The sequence below is a fragment of the Podarcis melisellensis genome, assembly GCF_964234715.1.
Source record: "Podarcis melisellensis genome assembly, chromosome: 2".
In the NCBI taxonomy this organism is placed as follows: domain Eukaryota; kingdom Metazoa; phylum Chordata; class Lepidosauria; order Squamata; family Lacertidae; genus Podarcis; species Podarcis melisellensis.
This window is the reverse complement of record NC_138529.1, coordinates 104419448-104439026: the sequence shown is the minus strand read 5'-3', so window position 1 is coordinate 104439026 and position 19579 is coordinate 104419448. Positions and strand designations below refer to the sequence as shown.

Genomic DNA, 19579 nt, shown 5'->3' with positions numbered 1-19579 from the left:
TCCTAAATACTCTTTTCACCACTGAGGAAAGGAGAGACATAATTGAAAAGGCACAGATATATTTGCGTGAGCAGGCCAGAGTGGGAAATATTTTTAATATTGACCGTCATCTCCAAGACAACTTTCCCTTGGAAGATCCTAATTGGGATCCAAACAATGCAATTCACCTGACCAGACTTACCACCTACCGCCAGACGCTTGTGCAAGGTATCCGCAGGGCATGTCAGAAGCCCACTAATATGTCTAAAGTTTCAGAAGTAGAACAGAAACCAAATGAGAGTCCGGGAGACTTTTTAGAGAGGCTGCAGGAAGCCTATCGTATATGGACTCCTTTTGACCCTGAAGCCCCTGAAAACAGCAGAATGATTACGGCTACATTTGTGGCCCAGTGTGCTTCTGACATTCGTAAGAAAATTCAGAAATCAGAAGGATGGGAAGGGATGCTGATGAGCCAAATTATGGCCATTGCACGCCGAGTTTATCGGAATAGGGATGAGGCTGAGAAACAAGAGAAGAAGAAGTGGCAGAAGGAAAAGATGGTGATGCTAGCCACAGCAGTGAAGCAAGACCACCGCCCCTTAAATGGAGGGAGAGGGCGAGGAAGGAATCCACCATTGGGAAGGAATCAATGTGCAAATTGCAAGAAGGAGGGTCACTGGAAGCGGGAGTGTCCTGAACCCTTGAGGTTGGAAGAAGTACGCCCAGGCCCAGGCCCAGGCCCAGGCCCAGGCTCCGGCCCAAGAAACCAGGGACGGGGACGGGGAATGATCCGAGATGGAAGATATCAGAGACCAGGACAGGGACGGAGTAGAGACAATTTTATTGGACTGGCAGAAGAGGATTTTACCCAAGACTAGGAACGACCGGACTCCATAAAGTTAGGCTTCCAGGAGCCCACGGTCACGATTCAATTAGGGAGCCATTTAATAGACTTTATGATTGATACTGGGGCTGAATACTCAGTACTCCCAGAACTATTGCAGAAAAAGGCATCCAAAAGTGTAGTCATTAAAAGTGCCACTGGACAGTCAGCTAAGAGGTCTTTCCTCCAACCTTTGGAATGCCAGATTGGGGGACATCGTTTAACCCATCAGTTTTTGTATATACCTGAGTGTCCAATACCTCTCTTAGGCAGAGATATGCTGTCCAAATTGCAGGCCCAAATCACCTTCACTCCTCGAGGTCCAGAAATGAAACTGCCATCAAAAGCAGCAGGAATAATTACCCTCTCAGTACCTAAGGAACAATCATGGCGCCTAATGTCAGCCTTGCAAGTCCAACCCACATTGGATACAGAATTAAACAAGCTCCTCCGAACTCTACAGGTGCCACCAGGAGTATGGGCCGAAAATAGCCCACCAGGAATGGCTAAGAATATAGCTCCAATTGTAGTAACCCTAAAACCTATGGCTACCCCTGTATCTGTAAAGCAATATCCCTTACCCCGGCGAGCAGCAGAGGGCATCCAGAAACATTTGGACCGCCTATTAAAATATGGTCTGCTTAAGCCTTGCCAATCAGAATGGAACACACCCCTTTTGCCTGTTCGAAAACCTGGGACAGATGAATACAGGCCAGTGCAGGACTTGAGGCTCGTAAACCAGGCTATCGAGACCTTGCACCCAAATGTACCAAACCCATATACCTTGCTGAGTTTGATCCCACCAGAAGCAACATTTTTTACTGTATTGGACTTGAAAGATGCATTCTTCTGTTGCCGGCTGGCACCACAGAGCCAACCTATATTTGCCTTCCAGTGGGAAGACCCTTTAACAGGAACAAAAGGCCAGCTAACCTGGACAAGATTGCCCCAAGGATTCAAAAATTCCCCAACTTTATTTGGCACTGCCTTGGCGAGGGATCTAACAAGTTACCCCTCAATACCGGGAGAAAAGGTGGTTCTGCAATATGTAGATGACCTTATATTAGCGGCAAAGGATTTTGATACCTGTAAAGAAGGGACAGAGGAACTGCTCCACTTGCTCTGGGAAGCTGGCTACCGAGTTTCCCAGAAAAAGGCACAGTTATGTTTAGAAAAGGTCAAATATTTGGGCTTTGACATCTCACACCAACAACGAGCATTGAGACCAGAGAGGAAAGAAGCTATTTGCCTTATCAAGGAACCTACCACAAGAAAACAACTTAGAGGATTCCTGGGAACAGCAGGGTTTTGTAGACTATGGATACCTGATTTCAGCAGTCTGGCCAAGCCCTTACATGAAAGCACTCGAGGTGCAGAAAAGGACCCATTCGTATGGGGACCTGAGCAGAAACAAGCCTTTTTAGTTATCAAACAACGACTTATGGAGGCACCAGCCCTTGGATTGCCTAATTCGGAAAAACCCTTTCAGCTGTATGTACATGAACAGAATGGGATTGCAGCGGCAGTCCTGACCCAGAGACTAGGAAGTTGGAACCGTCCAGTAGCTTATTTGTCTAAACAATTGGACTCAGTAGCAAAAGGATGGCCTCCATGCCTAAGGGCAGTAGCGGCCACTGCGAGCCTTGTCAAAGAAGCTGATAAATTTACCTTTGGCCAGACGATGTATGTGAATGTACCTCATGCTGTTCTGACACTCATGGAATATAAGGGTAGTTATTGGCTAACGAACCCAAGGATGGCTAGATACCAAGGCCTATTGTGTGAAAATCCCAGGATTCATCTACGAGTAGTGAATATGCTCAATCCAGCGACTTTGCTGCCCCTACCAGAGGTAGATGATGAAGAATCACATGATTGTCTCCAAATAATGGATGAAGTTTATTCCAGTAGACCTGATCTGAAAGATGAGCCATTGAAAAATCCAGATGTTGTATATTATACGGATGGTAGCAGTTACCTGCATGAAGGTGCCAGACGAGCAGGATATGCTGTGGTCACCAATGAGGAAGTTGTGGAAGCTGAAGCTTTGCCTGCTGGCACCTCAGCACAAAAAGCTGAACTTATAGGCTTAACTAGAGCTCTGCAGTTGGCAGCTGGATGTAAGGCAAACATCTATACTGATTCTAAATATGCCTTCTTAACCCTGCATGCACATGGAGCTCTATGGAAAGAAAGAGGTCTAATCGGAGCCCACGGGAAGGCCTTGAAATATGGACCTGAAGTAGAAATCCTGTTAGAAGCAGTATGGGCTCCAGAACAGATTGCTGTAATGCACTGCAAAGGTCATGGACGAGGAAGGGATCCAATAACCAGAGGAAATCATGCTGCTGACAAAGCAGCCCGAGAGGCAGCCCAAAAGCCTGTGGGAGGATTTATAGCAGCCCTCATACCAGAGGTAGTTCCAGAAGAAGTTAAACCTCACTATACCCCAGAAGAGAGGAAGTGGGCTGAACAGGAAGGAGCGGTTGTGAAGGACGGTTGGATGATCCTGCCGGACAATAGGATTTATGTACCTCATCATCTAGCAGGCACAATTGTAAGAAATTATCATGAATCTACTCACCTTGGCGGTACTGCAACCAGAGAGAGTCTCAGTCGGAAGTTGTATATTATTAACCTATCACAATTAGCAACTTGCATTTCACAGAAATGTGTTCTTTGTGCTAAAAACAATCCCAGGCAGGGACCGGTACAACCTCCTGGAATTCAGCATGTGGGATACGTCCCCATGGAAAGCCTAATTGTGGACTTCACAGAGCTGGTCCCTTCTAAGGGATTCAAGTATCTCCTTGTGTTTGTAGATACTCTTACCGGATGGGTTGAAGCTTTTCCCACCCGAACTGAAAAAGCACGAGAGGTAACTAAGAGACTCCTCACTGAATTGATCCCAAGGTTTGGATTACCTAGATGCATTGGAAGTGATAATGGGCCAGCGTTCATTGATCAAGTAGTACAAGATGTATGTCGAGTCCTACAAGTAAAATGGAGACTGCATGCAGCATATAGGCCTCAGAGTTCAGGGAAAACTGAAAGAATGAATCGGACTCTGAAAACCCAATTGGCAAAATTAACCCAGGAAACGGGATTGGGATGGGTAGATGTGTTACCCATAACACTGTTTCGTGTTCGGTGTGCACCCACAAAAAGACTTAAGTTGTCACCTTTTGAGCTCCTGTATGGGAGACCGCCCTCCTTTGTTCAGGATATTCCAGCTGATCTTAAACAAATAGGAGACTATGTGACACAGGGACAAGTGCAATCTCTCTCCCGTGTTTTTGTTTCTCTTAACAGGTGGGCCCTCGAACGCACGCCGTGCAGCATTGCTGAGCCGATTCATCAGTTCCAGGCTGGCGATAGCGTATGGGTGAAAGAGTGGAAACGCGATCCACTTGCACCTAAATGGCGTGGACCTTACACCGTCTTGCTCTCTACTCCAACAGCGGTGAAGGTAGCTGAGGTGACCCCCTGGATTCATCACTCTCGTTTGAAGAAGTCCGAAGGCAGTTGGACATGCAAAGGTGACCCCTCTAATCCTTTAAAACTAACTCTCTCCAAAAACCCCTGTATCTAGCCCTACCGGGAACGGGCTAGGTCACGGGCAACATTTGACGACCGGCCTGCTGCAGCCACAACCTGGAAGCTGGCTGACCTGCGCACGCCTGAAGCTTGAGGAGCGTCTAAACCAGCGATTGTGAACGGGAAGATTCTCTTATACAATCGATTGACTGCCCCCTTGTGGAACAATTATAAGTGATATTACTCATTGGGGATCCTCGGGATATATGTTTTGGTCTTGGTGGTTCCCCATTTCTGTCATTGGGGGAATTATATTGGGGCTAATAATTATTTGCTATCACAATAAGGTAATCTTTTGTGGAAGGAATGCATATGCTAGACATCAACATGATTTCATTATTAATCCTGATCCCTTGGGAAGGGGAAGGGTCCATGAATCTGACCAAATTTGCTAAATATGGATTCCGCCATGACCACAATATGTGGGTAGGCTTAGCTGAGATGGTAGCCAATGTTGCAAATAGGACTAATTGCCTTGTTTGCTCTCTTGGGCCAGATGATTCAGAGGGAGGTATGCCCTTATTACCAATACCATTAAGTGCCATTGGTATGGTAAGCGAAATGCCACACCAAACAGAAGTACAGAATTTCCCCGGATGGAACTCAACTAAACCAATACGAGTTATACCTGTGCAAGGGGAAATCTGTGTGCATAAATCATCAGATGCAGCTGATCCTACCATGATAGGCTCTTCTCATTGTCACTATACTTGGGATTATATTAAGAATAGTCAAACCTGGGCAAACGGTACTACGTATCGAACTCGGAATACCTTGCCCTGTGCACCTCCTTTTATTCATGCATGGAAAGTGGTGTGGAACATAACTGTGACAGAAAAAGGCAATCTAACATACTGCACTGTGAACTCTCTACCCCTTTTGATATTTCGCCTTATGCACTCCACGTACCAAAAACCTCAGACCCGATGGTTGTGGTGGATATGTGGAGAATGGGCATACAAGAAACTCCCTTCCAAATGGAGTGGGACTTGTTTCTTGGGTTGGGTATTACCACCAATGTGGATTATGCCCACTAGTTCGGCCAAGCGTACACGAAGAAACGCTGATATTTCTCATATAGCAGGAGGAAGTACCCAAAGTTGGAGCGGTACTGATGATTGGCCGCCAGAGCGCATTATAGCCTATTATGATCCTGCCTCCTGGAATCCTGGTGAGCTCATACAAGGGGCACGGGATCCTATTTATAATCTAAATAGAATAATTCGATTGCAAGCAGTAGTGGAACTTGTAACCAATGCAACGGCCCAGAGTTTGAGACTTATTGCACAACAGTTGGATGAAAGTAGAGCCGCCATTTTGCAGCTGAAAATGGGAATGGATTATGTACTTGCCAGGCAGGGAGGCTTATGTGGAGTCTTGAACTTGACAGGGAATGCCTGTTGCTTTAACATTTCAGATAATGGTGAGGCAATCCGTGTGTTGGCTACAAAGATGGAGAATATAGCACATGTCCCAGTACAAACATGGGAAGGATGGGATATGGGATGGCTCACCAATTGGTTACCTAATGTCACAGGACTTAAAGGGATACTATTGTCTTGCTTGTTTTTCTTGACAGTAGTGGTAATGGTTTTATGTATGATGCCATGTATCATTTCATGTTTTAGAAGTACAATTAGCAAGATGGTTTCAAATGAAACTCTACCTCATATCATGGCCCTATACAGAGCTTTACCTCAGGAATATGATGAAGGTCAAGCTATCAAGGACACTTGGGATGAAGGTCCTTGAGCTTGAAAGGGGGGAATGTGGCATCTGAATATAGACTGCATTTTTAATCAAGACTTATATTGGCTTATATCTTGATCAGGTTCCTAAATTAAATGGGCTTAGATTTTCAAAATGTTTCATGCCAGGCAGAAAAAACCTTGGCAAGAGGTTTTCTCCTAAGACAAGAGGGCCCCATTGATTTATGGTAGAAAAAACAATTCTCAAAGTCATAAAAAGGGAGAATTACATATGCTGCCCCAAGGCTGAAAAAACACTATTAAGAATGGGTAAATAAGTAAAATGATACCAATGGGCCTCACGTTAAACCTTGAGCTGAATTCTCTAAGGCCAGAAGCAAATGGGAAAAACATTTAGCTGACAGAAAAAAAGAGAACATTTTTAGGAAATCTTCTAAAGCTGTTTCTTTCTCAAACTGAGAGAGTTAAAAAGGGCAATAAAATGTTGGGGAAAGGCAACTGGCTTGGCTGGAGAAGAAGCTTCTTTCTACTTTATTTTTAGGCTGGAAAGGGGGGTGAAAGGAGGAGTGTAAACTAAAGAGGCTTCTTTTAAAAGCTGTTTTTTACTGAGTTCCTTCCTTTTTACTTTGAGAAGCTTTATTCTTTTAAGAGGCTACCTATGATAATGTATGAAATATATTAGCTTAAATATATTGGCTTAAATGTAATTATGCAAAGGATTTAAGGAATGCTAGATTCTTATTTCATATGGTTGTAAGAGTTGTATTTATCCTGAAATTAAGTCAGCCACCAGCCTAGCCCCCCTGCCAGACAGAAGACGCCATCCAAGCACTCTTGATATATAGTTGTCAGGCATTTGTTTAGAAACCTTAAATGAAGGAAATCTTTCAATGTTGATGTGAACTCAAGATCCTTGACATCTGTTGAACATAAAAATGTAAGATTAAACATTTGTTTTAGAAGGCAATAGGGCAAGAGGTGAGCTGGTAATTAAGATTCCATGTAAGATATATTATTACTTATATGTCATATATATAGCTCTTTGTCTCCCTTATAAGGGCAAGGAAATGGGTGTATCTTTTGTGGGTGTATCTTTTGTGATTGGTTCTACCAAACAGCCAATAGGAATTCCAACCAGGCTGATTGGACAGAGGCAGCCACAGGAGGAGCAAAGGGGGCTGGATTAAGGGAATATAAGTGCTGGCCAGAATGGCAGGAGGCCAGGCCAGAGCTTGGTAACCATATACCACTGTGCCTCTCATTTATTTGTCTGACAAATAAATTAATATTTTAATTTCTCTATTGCTGCGTTGAATATTTCATTCCAGCTAAGCGTTAACCACAAGCAGAGGTGCTACACTTGTTCATTCAAATACCCATTCTGAGCATTGAAATCATACTTGGTGGTGGGGCGCAGATTTTTATTCTTATTTACGGTATGTGTGATTATAAATAAATTAAAAGAAAATAAATATTTTATAAATATTTATTTATAAAATAATTATAAATAAAATAAAATGTAATATATATAAAATAAAATATATAATATATAATATAAAATATATATAAAATATAAAATTAAATTAAAATTAAAATTATGAAATAAAATTGACAATGTTCCTCAGGTTCAGGCTAAGAAGAACAAAAAAGGAAGGCACAAAATTATATATAATTTTGCATATATGAGACATATGCAAGGCCCTCTTTTGCGGCTGCTCCTGCCAGGGAAAGCCCGCCTCCTCCCGCGCCTGCCCACCTCGCAGGGAGGCTGGAACGCGGCCGCGTCACGTGCGGAAGAAAGCGACCAAAGGCGCGCGCAAGTTCACGAACCTGGACGGGCCGCGGCGGTCACGAGGGGAGAAAGCGGCGCTCGGCGGGCGCCGGCCACTGGCCGCAGCCTCGGGGAGCCGGCTCGGCGATTGGCCGAGAGGCGGCGGCGGCGGCGGTGGGCGGCTCCTATTGGCCGGGAGGCGGCAGGGGAGGCCAATCGGAGGGCAGAGCGCCGGCAGCAGCAGCTGTAAAAGAATGGAGTCGCAAGCGCTGGACTCGGACTCGGGCGTGGACGAGTCTCTCGTCGCGCCGCTGCTGGAGCTCGGCATCCCCGAGGTGGCGGCGCGGCGGGTGGGTCGGCCGGTGGATCTCTTTCTCTTGGGGGCGGGGAGGGGATGGGGGCCGCTTGCTCCTTGTGGCGCTGGCGGCGCCGGGTGTGGGCCGGGATCCACCCCCTGCAGCCGATCCTCACGGCCGTCTCCCTTTCCCTTCCCGCAGGCTCTAGCGCTCACCGGGGGCCGCTCGGCCGAGGCGGCGGCGCAGCTCTACTTCAGCAGCGGCCTCGATTCCCAGGTAATCCCGTCCCGATCTCCCCCGCCCGATCCCGTTTTCCTGCCTCCTGATCCCGCCGGGGATCATTTTCCGGCCTAACCCAACGCACTCCTCTCTCTTTGTTTCATCCACCCTGCCCTACGCTTTTTTCAGTCCTTGACCCGCAAACCTTTCTTTTTGCTGACGCGGTTTCTGAGCATGTGAAGAGCGCCTCTTTCTTGCGGCCCGGCACCCTCTGGAATTGGGTACCGGGGACTCTCGCCTCGGAGGGTGTGGCGCCCCGAGGTGATATTCAAGAGGCGACTGAGGAGCTCTCTGAGATTTTTTTGACCCCGTGCTGCGACGGTACACACGTTCCCAGCAACCGCGTGCACGCATTCTTACTCCCCATCCCTTCAAAGACGGGTTTTTGCTTCCTCCCCGCACCCACTCGCCAGTCTGCGTGCGTGTGGTTTTCCTGGAAAGCGCAGATGAGGATTAACCTCCCCAAGCCTAATTTTAGTGGAAATACGTAATAGGAACCTGTGGGTGTCAGGGAAGGCCTCTTTCGTGTCTATGTATGTCTGTGGGTTCCACATTGGTGACCTGTGACAATAGAAACTAATCGCTGCTGCCTGTTTCACAGCCATTATTCTTTAGCCTGTCTCTGTGAGTAACTGTGTCTGAAACACCCACGTATAAGCATGTTAAATACTTATAACTGAAGCTCTTCCCCTCTTTCTCCATTTTGCTCTGTTAACCTACTTAATGAAAGATCCCATCCACCGCACCTGTCTGGTTTTTAGGATGCAACTTGGTACAGTGCCGATTAACTGGTTCATACTGAATGGTTATGGATGACCAGCAATGAGAGTATTTAGCGCCTAGATTTTTGTGATAGCCACTGAAGGCCGCAATGCTGGATTTGCATTAAACCAATAGAAGGGGGAGAGTGTTTACAGAAAGCCTACATCCCTCCTGCAAAACGAGAAGCCCTGCTTTTTACATAAAGCAAGTCCACTTGTGATTTACAATATGCATAATCTACGTGTTGGTAACCTCAAGATTTGATCAGTGCAAAGCCCTTGGGTCTGGAAGCTTTGGTTAGTGCAGAATGCTATGGCTAGACAGGAAAGAGACTACCAGCAACACATGACGTTGTTGCTAAGACTTCCCATTTGCTACTGGACCAAGTTCAAGGTTTTTGTACCAGATCCGTGCAAAGGACTGAGCCCACACAATCTGCCATGGCTTCAACCTCCAGCTGCCTGCCAATACTCTGGGTTTCTACAATCGGTGTGGACATTGACTGTGTGTTGTTCTCTCTAAGTAATGCCTTCAGCATCTCCTTTCCCCACACTGTGTGGGAGACAACTTCCATGAAGTTTTTAAGCAGAGGTTGGATGTGTGGATCTGTCATGTGTGATCTAGTTGAAATTCCTTCATTGCAGGGGGTTGGACTAGATGACCCTGGGTTTCCCTTCTAACTCTACATTTCTATCCTTCTATGCACAACGCCCTGAATAACTTAGGCCCAGGGCTGCTTGAGGATTGCCTTCCTCTGTACAGCCCAAATCAATAACTCATACAATCCTGGGGGAGCACTGTTAGCTGTTCCCTAGGCTTTAAGAAACTAAGCCAATTGTTGCCCCAATTGAGACAATGATCTTCTCTTTGCAAGGGGAAGCAGAAACCTTATAAAGGCCCTGCTCTGAAAGCAATGTTAGATCAGGAAAATACCTTTCTTCTTACCCCAGCCTTGTGCTGATTAAAACTCCTTAGGGAAAAATCTGTCCTTTTAATAAAAAAAATACTGGAAAAAGGAAAAACCTGTCCTTTATCTTAGTGGCAGGAAATTATTATTATTAGTAATACTAGTAAAAAAAAAAAGCAAATTAAAAAAATAGTAATATATCGCCCTTTATCCGAAGATCACAGAGCAGTTCACAACCTAAAACATAACCTTGGTCCTTCGGAGTCCTAGTCTATGCATTCAGAATAATCATATAGTTCATTCAGCTCTGCTGCAGGAGGAAGGTTGCAGCAGGCCCGCCAAAGGGCTGTCTTGTGTAAATAGCATAGCTGAGATTTGTGGTCCTGCAACTGTCTCACCCTGTTATTCTGGTGAAGTGATTGCAGTACACTAGACCCTCATAAAGGCTTCCTTAGCACCTCTTTCCATGGTGAAGTAGAACGGACCTAATTCCACAGCTGTATTTGAGGGTGGGCTGGACCTGGGTGTCAGACCAGGCTTGTGGGAAATGGCGAAGGGCTGTAGGACATATTCAATCTCCAGAGACAAGCCTAGGAGAGACCTCTGGCTGAAACTCTGGAGGACCATTGCTGGCCAAGTGTAGACAATAGGGAGATGGCTGGACCAGTGGCCTAACTCAGTATAACACAACTATCTGTGATCCTGAGCTGTAAACAGGAGAGGCAGGTGACTACGCTGTGACAAAAGGGACTTGATCATCATCTCTTTCCAGGAAGAAGAGGATGCACAAGGCAGCGGTTACTATAAGATGGTCTTTGTGGTGAACATGGAGCTCTCCATGGGGACTGGAAAGGTAAAGCTACTCATGGGTTGTGTTCCGGCCCTTTTAAGTGGCATTTGGCTTTGCTTGCTGATTTGCTTACACACCATCAAGGGGATTTTTCCAAGGCTGAAAAGTGAAAGCGAGCAAGAGCCCTCGAGTAATGAGGGGCTCCTGGTTTTCCAACAAATTTGTGGATGGAGGCCCAGTAACAATACTGACGCAGCTGCTACTGAAATAAGTCAACCTGCTATTGCTGAGCCCTGTCTAGAAGATGATTTGGGTTATGAGGGCTAACGTTGATAGCCTGCGCCTTGCAAGCGATGGCAAGGTATCTCTGCAGCAGGCTGCCTTCTTCTGCCTTTGCAGCTATGCTTTGGCGCAAGCCGTGCGAGGGAAGTGGGTTTCTTGTTTCTCTCCCCCCCCCCCAATTTTGAATTCATTTTTATTTGATTTTTACAAATATAAAGTTATAAAAATCCATGTGCAGAGGTTACTTCAAATCTCACAACTTCCCCCCACCCCCTCCACGGGGTCCCATTTTGAACATTGACAACTGCATATTCTTCCATGCGCTAACTTTTATATAAATCCGTATTGTCCATGCTATTTGTTAGACTACAAGTGAAATCAAAATCCTGCCAAGAATAATAATATTTTATATATATATATCCCGCCCATCTGGATGGGTTTCCCCAGCCACTCTGGGCGGCTTCCAACAAAATATTAAAATACAATAGTCCTTCAGATACTAAAAGCTTCCCTAAGCAGGGCTGCCTTCAGATGTCTTCTAAAAGTCTGGTAGTTGGTTTTTTCCTTTGACATTGGCTGGGAGGGCGTTCCACAGGGCGGGTGCCACCACCAAGAAGGCCCTCTGCCTGGTTCCCTGTAACTTCACTTCTCACAGTGAGGGAATCACCAGAAGGCCCTCAGCACTGGACCTCAGTGTTCGGGCAAAACGATGGGGGTGGAGACGCTCCTTCAGGTATGTTTCCATCTCTTCTTGTTGTCATTGTTAGTCATGTCCGACTCTTCGTGACCCCATGGACCAGAGCATGCCAGGCACTCCTGTCTTCCACTGCCTCCTGCAGTTTGGTCATTTACAACTGCGTATTATTCCATACTGCTGACGTCTATATCAGTCCATATTGTCCATGGTATTTGTTAAACTACAAGTGAAATCAAAATCCTGCCAATGTTTCCATCTCATTATAGTGGTCTCCTAAATAACTTATAATTTTCTTCCATTCTTTCATGAAGTTTTTGTCCTCTTGGTTTCTGAGTTTCCCAGTTGGTTTTGCCATTTTGGCTTGGTTTGCCGTTCCTCTCTGGTTGGGACCTTTGTCTTCTTTCCCTTTCTTGATTCTTGGTGCTTATTGTTGCAGATAGCCGCTCAAGTGGGGCATGCTGCAGTTGGCCTGTTCCAGTTGTTGCAGGAGAAGTCGTCTCACAGGGATATCATCAACCAATGGGATGAACAAGGGTAAGGAAGCAGAAGGGGAATCAGGCCTGCGGAGGGCACCATCCTCCTAAGACAGGGGTCAGCAAACTTTTTCAGCATGGGGTCAGTCCACAGGGCCTCAGACCTTGTGGGGGGCCGGAATATATTTTGAAAAAAAAAATGGAACAAATTCCTCTGCCCCACAAATAACCCAGAGATGCATTTTAAATAAAAGGACACATTCTACTACTACTACTACTACTACTACTAATTTATTATTTATACCCCGCCCATCTGGCTGGGCCTCCCCAGCCACCCTGGGCGGCTTCCATAAAAACCAAAAATACAGTAAAATCACACGTTAAAAACTTCCCTGAACAGGGCTGCCTTAAGATGTCTTCTGAATGTCAGGTAGTTGTTTATCGCTTTGACATCTGCTGGAAGGGCATTCCACAGGGTGGGCGCCACTACCGAGAGGGCCACTACCGAGAAGGCCCTCTGCCTGGTTCCCTGTAGCTTCGCTTCTCGCAATGAGGGAACCGCCAGAAGGCCCTCGGCGCTGGACCTCAGCGTCCGGGCAGAATGATGGGGGTGGAGACGCTCCTTCAGGTATACTGGACCGAGGCTGTTTAGGGCTTTAAAGGTCAGCACCAACACTTTGAATTGTGCTCGGAAACATACTGGGAGCCAATGTAGGTCTTTCAGGACCGGTGTTATATGGTCTTGGCGGCCGCTCCCAGTCACCAGTCTAGCTGCCGCATTCTGGATTAGTTGTAGTTTCCGAGTCACCTTCAAAGGTAGCCCCACGTAGAGTGCATTGCAGTAGTCCAAGCGAGAGATAACCAGAGCATGCACCACTCTGGCGAGACAGTCTGCAGGCAGGTAGGCTCTCAGCCTACGTACCAGATGGAGCTGGTAAACAGCTGTCCTGGACACAGATTTGACCTGTGCCTCCATGGACAGCTGTTTTACTCATGTAAAAACACACTGATTCCCGGACCGTCCACAGGCCGGATTTAGAAGGCGATTGGGCCGGATACGGCCCCCGGGCCTTAGTTTGCCTACCCATGTCCTAAGACCTTGCAGAAGGGGCACCGTGTGTCTGTGTCGAAGCTTATTCAGCTTTTGGCTGAGCCAGAGCAAACTCCTCCCAAGTCTCTCCCAGATGAACTGAGAAGGTGCATCAAAAAACGCTGGCTTGGGTTCAGAGTCAATTCCCAACTTTGCATGTTGGCATTGGCGAGATGGAGGTGCGCTCCTCTTGAGGAGCTTAAAGGCGGTTGCTTATAGTCTGTTGATCCAGGCCTGAAGCCTTGACCGTAGTACTTTATGGTTTCCTCTTGAGTCCAGCAGATGACATGGCCCAGGGGCTTTTTGATATTTTAACCGGCTTGCTGAGCACCTTATGAATCCAGCACGCCTAGCTTGGTACCCTGCAGAGCATATTTCAGTGTCATGTGTGCTGATTTTTTATGGGGGGTGAGGTGGTCACACAGGCAGTGCTGGGGGCATGGGTGTGGATCTCTCCACACCAGTTGAAAAAAGGTTTTTAAGTCCTGTAAACAAAATACACCTGATCTTTGTGCCAGTCCTGCACGGAGGTCTGAGAGCTTTCCAGGTACGCAGGTTGGCGTGTGCCTGATCCCTGGCACACAATGCTGCTGCTGTTTGTACTCTCTGAAATAGGCTTGTAGGTCCTAATTCCTGGGCTGCTGGTCCCTGTAGCTGCCTTAGGGCAGACTCTTGGGCTGGAGGTGCAAGATTCTGCGCCAGGGTGGAGTGGGAGCTGGTATTGCACTCAAGATTGCTTTGCCTTTCTCCCAGCGCAAAGAAAGTCGTACTGCAGGGTTCCAACACTGACCAGTTGCTGGAGCTGCACGCCTTGGCCCTGAGCCTGGAACTGCCAACATACCTAGTGCAAGACGCAGGGAGGACCCAGGTAATTGACCAAAGAAAGTCGGTTTGCGCTTCCTAGGTATGTTGCCTTGAACAAAGCGAATGTACCTGGTTCTTGTGTTTTGCAGGGATGCTAGCTGGTAGGTGTGTAAGAAAAGAGGACTTTAATTTCTGCACATGGGGGGGTTGACTTCTTTGTTGGGCAGATCGGGTATGTTTGCAAATACCTAATTCTGGTTTCAGAACTTGAAGGGGAGCAAAAGGATGTTTTTATTTTCTAGTTAGGGCTCTCTTTTTATAGGGCAGGATCATTAAGGGCAGTAGGTTTTGAAATTATGAAAGTTTCTACTGAATACTGGAGAACCTTGGTTATGGGAAGACTTAGAAATAAAATAAACAAAGCTTCTGCCTTTTAAGCACTGGAATACTGTTTCTAAGCCTGTAGTTGAAACTGGTGTCTATTAAGGTTTCCCCCCCACAATATTGAGCAGAGTTGCAAACTTACGCAACTTTTATTTCTGAAAGGTTCCTTCCAGGTGATAACAAAAGCTGTGTTCTGTGGCTAGCTGTACAGTTGCTACTTTGAAAGATCCTTTGCTGCCAAGGTGCAAGCTACAAACCTGAAAAATTCAGCCTGACATTCAAAATTCACATCCACTTAAAAAAACACACACACATTGCCAATTTCGATGAGGCTATCTTGCTGACCTCAACTGTTTCCTCTTTAGAATCCCCACCCCTACCCCTCCCAAAAAACCTACCTATGTTCAACAGCACATACAGTAAGAATGTCATTTATTTACAAAGATCTGGTTTAAACTACTGTAGTAGCCCAGCAAAATAATCTCCCGATACCTTGAGTGTGGGAATGTTGAGGATAGCAGGAGAGGATATATTGATTAAATAATATATTTCCTCACTCATGCTAATGAGCTAGTAGCAGAGCACATTCCCTTGTACATCACAGGAAGCTTGTTGATAGATTCGTTAGAACCATTTGAGTTAAGCAATCCAGTCTGGCTTGTCCAGATCGGATTGTTCCTGGTAAATCCCCTTTAGTTACCTCTTAAAAACAATAATGACACAACAGTCTTCTTTTAAAAGTAATGGTAAGGTTTACTTACATTCAGTTCACAGTACGGTCCTGAAAGCAGGCTTTAGCGTGTAGTAAATCAGTGCCGGATTTACGTATAAAGTAAAGAAGCTATAGCTTAGAAAGGGGCCCCAAGAAAGTGGGGCCCCCCAAAAAATTTAAAGGGGAAAAAACCTGGATGTACATTTCCAAAATATAAGATAAAAGCAAATGGCTTTAGAGGCGTATTAGGTCCATAAATTACCATATAGCATATATTCAACACAAAAAAACCTGACAATTTGTTGTTGACAAAGGACAGCTGGACATATAAAGGGCCCCATTACCTTCAGTAGCTTAGAGCCTCGTCAAACCTGAATCCGGCTCTGGTTACAGTTACAGAGAAATGTGTGGGCTCGTTCTCTGTGAGGGATGAGTCCATGTGCTGCTGGCTGAGAACCAGCAGAGAGCAAAAGGCATAATGGAGAGAAGGGATCAAGAGAGTAAGAGGAAGATGAGAATGAAAAAAACCCCGACAAAAGAACAGTGCCAAGAGAAATTGACGAACTGGCCAAATTGACATACAAATTGTGAGACAAGGACAACTGTGACTTCAAGGAGGAATGGGAACTTTATACAAATTATTTAAAAACACAACAAAATGAAGTGGACTCCTTGGCAGGTTTTGAATAAACGTACACAAATTTATTGTTGATAACATGATGGACAGGTATGTAAGGATATATACAATTTTATAATAAGCAAAGAAAATATGTGCAGCGAAATCGGGGAGAGGAGCTGAGGAAAGTCCTTGGTGGCGGGGGGGGGGAAGGGGGGAATTATGTAGGTGATTATATGGTTTGATAATTTGTTATGTGGAAATTGAGCAATAATTTTATTTTATTTTTTTAAAGAGAGAGTAAGAGAAAGATTGGACGCAGGTGGTGCTGTGGGTTAAACCACAGAGCCTAGGACTTGCCGATCAGAAGGTTGGCGGTTTGAATCCCCGCGACGGGGTGCTCTCCCGTTGTGCAGTCCCTGCTCCTGCCCACCTAGCAGTTTGAAAGCACGTCAAAGTGCAAGTAGATAAATAGGTACCGCTCCGGTGGGAAGGTCAACGGCGTTTCCGTGCGCTGCTCTGGTTCGCCAGAAGCAGCTTAGTCATGCTGGCCACATGACCCGGAAGCTGAACGCCAGCTCCCTCGGCCAATAAAGCGAGATGAGCACCAAACCCCAGAGTCGGCCACGACTGAACCTAATGGTCAGGGGTCACTTTACCTTTAAGAGAAAGATGGCTGCATGACTAGCCGCTTTATAGAGTCTGCCAGGGTCACGCCCATCTACCTGGTGTCACGCAGGGGAAGGATGCTCCAGACCAGGTGTGACAGGAAGTCCTCCTGGCTGGAGCAACGTCCCCTGTGTGTCCACTCTGGGCAAACAGGAAATGCTGTACTTGACTGCTTCAGTGATGTTGCATCCCACCTTGAGAGCTATCGAAAGTATACAGCAGGGGTGAGAGCACGGTAGATCGAGGTGCGGCCCCAGTGCTCTGGCCGCTCTCTCCTCAGGGCTTGGCTTGCTCCAGCTTTGGGATGTCCTCTCTGTGTTCCAGGTTCCGACGGGCTCCCACACAGTCCTCGCCATCATGGGGGAGGAAGAGATGGTGAACCAGGTGACTGGGCAGCTGAAACTGCTGAACTGAGAAGTGCTTCAGAGCGTGGCTCTGTCCGCCCCACGTGGAGTCCGCGGGGCCGCCGCCCCTGTGTGCACGCACACGCTTTTCTCGTGGGAAGAGGAAGCTCCTGCCGACAGCAGCTCTCGAAGGCCCGTCAGGGCAGCATGCCGAACGGAGGGGTGGCTCTCCTTTACGATAAGAGGAGCGCTCCTTTTCTCCCCCCCCCTTTTCTTTTTTTTTCCAGTACGGCAGAGGCTTTAAAGCTCTCTCCCCCCACCCCAGTTGGATTGTTAGGGTTCTCCCCCGAGTGGCTCTGTCATGGATATAGGTCTGCATTTCCCATACCGCCCTCAAACCAGGTGAGATGATGTACAGGTGTGGCCCGAGCTTCCGTGCGGAGGGAAACCATGAAAGGAATGCTGGGGTCACCTGGCAATGGGAAGGCTGACCTTGTACCTAGCGCATCGCCGCCTCTTGTCAGTCTTGTTCGGGGCATTATTATTATTACTGAAGGAATGAAGATGCCGCAACCCCTCTGGACCGCTTATTCTGTCGCTGAACTGCTCTTCGGAAGCTGTCGTTATCTCTGTTTTAGCCAAAAGTAGTTGAAATCCCTTGTCTTTGTATTCCTGCTTGTGGACTGTTTTCCCATCTTTGCGGCATCCTTCCTGTTACCCTTTTCAGATGACTTCAAGGCGGGGGGTGGGGGGTGGAAAAGGATTTTGAAAATAGAGTTCGCAATGTACTATCACGTCTCCAGCCAACGGATGGGGGGTGGAATAAGGAATGGCTGTGCTGGGCACATCCAGAAATAGGCCATAGCTGACACAGGAGGGTTAAATCAGACATGGAGAACTTTTTTTCCTGCTGGGGGGCTGTATTCCTGGGTGGGTGGGGGTAATCATTAGGGCTGCATGCTAGCAGTGGGTAGGATCCGAGTCCAAAGTGGGTGGGATGCCGTCCTTTTCTCCCCTGCCTTTTCATCTCTCCCCCCCCCCCATTTTGCTCCTTTCCCAGCCACCAACATGAAATTAGACTGTGACGTTTGTCTGCCCGCCCTTGGTTTAAAGCAGCAGAAAGAGGCAGCCAAAGCAGGGGTAGTCAACATGGTGCCCTCCAGACGTTGTCGGACTCTCATTGGCCTCAGCCAACGTGACCAATAATCTGGGGTGTGTTGGGAGTTGGCCATTCAGCAAAAACCTGGAAGGCCCAATGTTTGCTACCTAGCCCAGAGCTAAGGACCAATGTAGAAGAGAATGCAGCTTTGCTGGTGTTCGGCGGTGTGCGTTCCTTTCCTTCCCCTCCTGTCCGATTAAAAACCCAATGTGAGTGTTCCTGTTTCGGTAGAACAACAGTATTCAACGAATAAATGAAAAACGCGCCTCTTGAGAAGGGATTCATGAAAAGGGAAGCGGGGGGGGGGGGACGGGACTTGAGAGCTCTGCTGCGCAGGTGCTTGTCGCGTGGCGGGGCATTTTCCCAAGTGGCAAAACAGATGTCCGCTCGTCTTGGTGTCGTTCCCAGAACATCTCCCTAAGGCATGTTTTAGTGTTTGTTCCAGATTCTCAGACATTCAGAACAAGAGTCCCACACACCAGGTCTGTGACGGAGGCTTGGTGTGAACGTGGGTCTCTTGTTGTAGCGGTTTTTCTACCTGCTAGACATTTATATTTCCAGGACTCTCCCCTATACCAAACTGCAACCTGCAATCCATTTTTGGACTTTGCGTCCTTTCCCACCGGTGTCTTCTGCTGTGAAAGGAATGGATGGCGGCCATTTTGAATTTTTATGATAGCAGAAACTTGGGGGTACAGTCTATAGAGGAGCCTGGGATTGCATGGCTTGGCTTAGCTTTTATATAGGGTTGTATTCACTCAAGTCTTGGGTCATAAAATTGGGGTCAGTGGCTCTGGGCGTAGCCAAGATTTTTTTGGGGGGGCAGGTCTTTTGTTGGGGGGGCAGGACCTCATTTAGCTATGTGTTTTTATTGATTTGGGGGGGGGGAGTTGCCCCCTTGGCTACACCCATGTCAGTGGCCCTGCCAGTTGAAGGCCAAAACTGTTAGCTTGTCTAGATGAAAGAAGGTAAACTTGGTGTGTGGGTTGCTTGACCAAAGTTACCAGCTGTTTTCCGACAGGGCTCTCTGCCTGTTGAAACAGATATTCCCTAGGTGTCGTTTATCCCAGCATGCAGATGACGTGATGAGAAAAGCTGTCTGCTTTAATTTTTTAAGCGTTTGTTTGTTTTTTTTAAAAAATACATAGGTAACTCTAGATGCCACCTGTAACACCTGTATTGCTGCTTGTCCAGTTCAGTTTTCAGTACACATTGACAGCTGTGGAAATGGCTGCCAATTCTATGTCAAAAGTTGGAACAGAAGATGTAATATCATCCCCACCCCCTAATTTTGTTTTCAGGTGGAACTCTAGTTGAAGGTCTTTTTCTAGCTGTAGCTTCAATTAATATAAAAAAACCTCTCTGCTGGTTGGTTG

The 19579-nt window shown here is 46.8% G+C and overlaps 1 protein-coding gene across 1 annotated transcript; it reads left to right on the top strand.

The window, feature by feature from the left end:
* The first annotated feature begins 7972 nt into the window (after window positions 1-7972).
* On the top strand, window positions 7973-19334 carry LOC309365186 (putative peptidyl-tRNA hydrolase 2). The gene is made up of 6 exons (XM_081903399.1): window positions 7973-8289; window positions 8437-8511; window positions 10956-11036; window positions 12389-12486; window positions 14269-14383; window positions 17025-19334. The coding sequence occupies exons 1-6, from the start codon at window positions 8194-8196 to the stop codon at window positions 17112-17114; spliced, it is 555 nt and encodes a 184-aa protein (XP_081759525.1). The 5' UTR covers window positions 7973-8193; the 3' UTR covers window positions 17115-19334.
* Window positions 19335-19579: the final 245 nt, after the last annotated feature.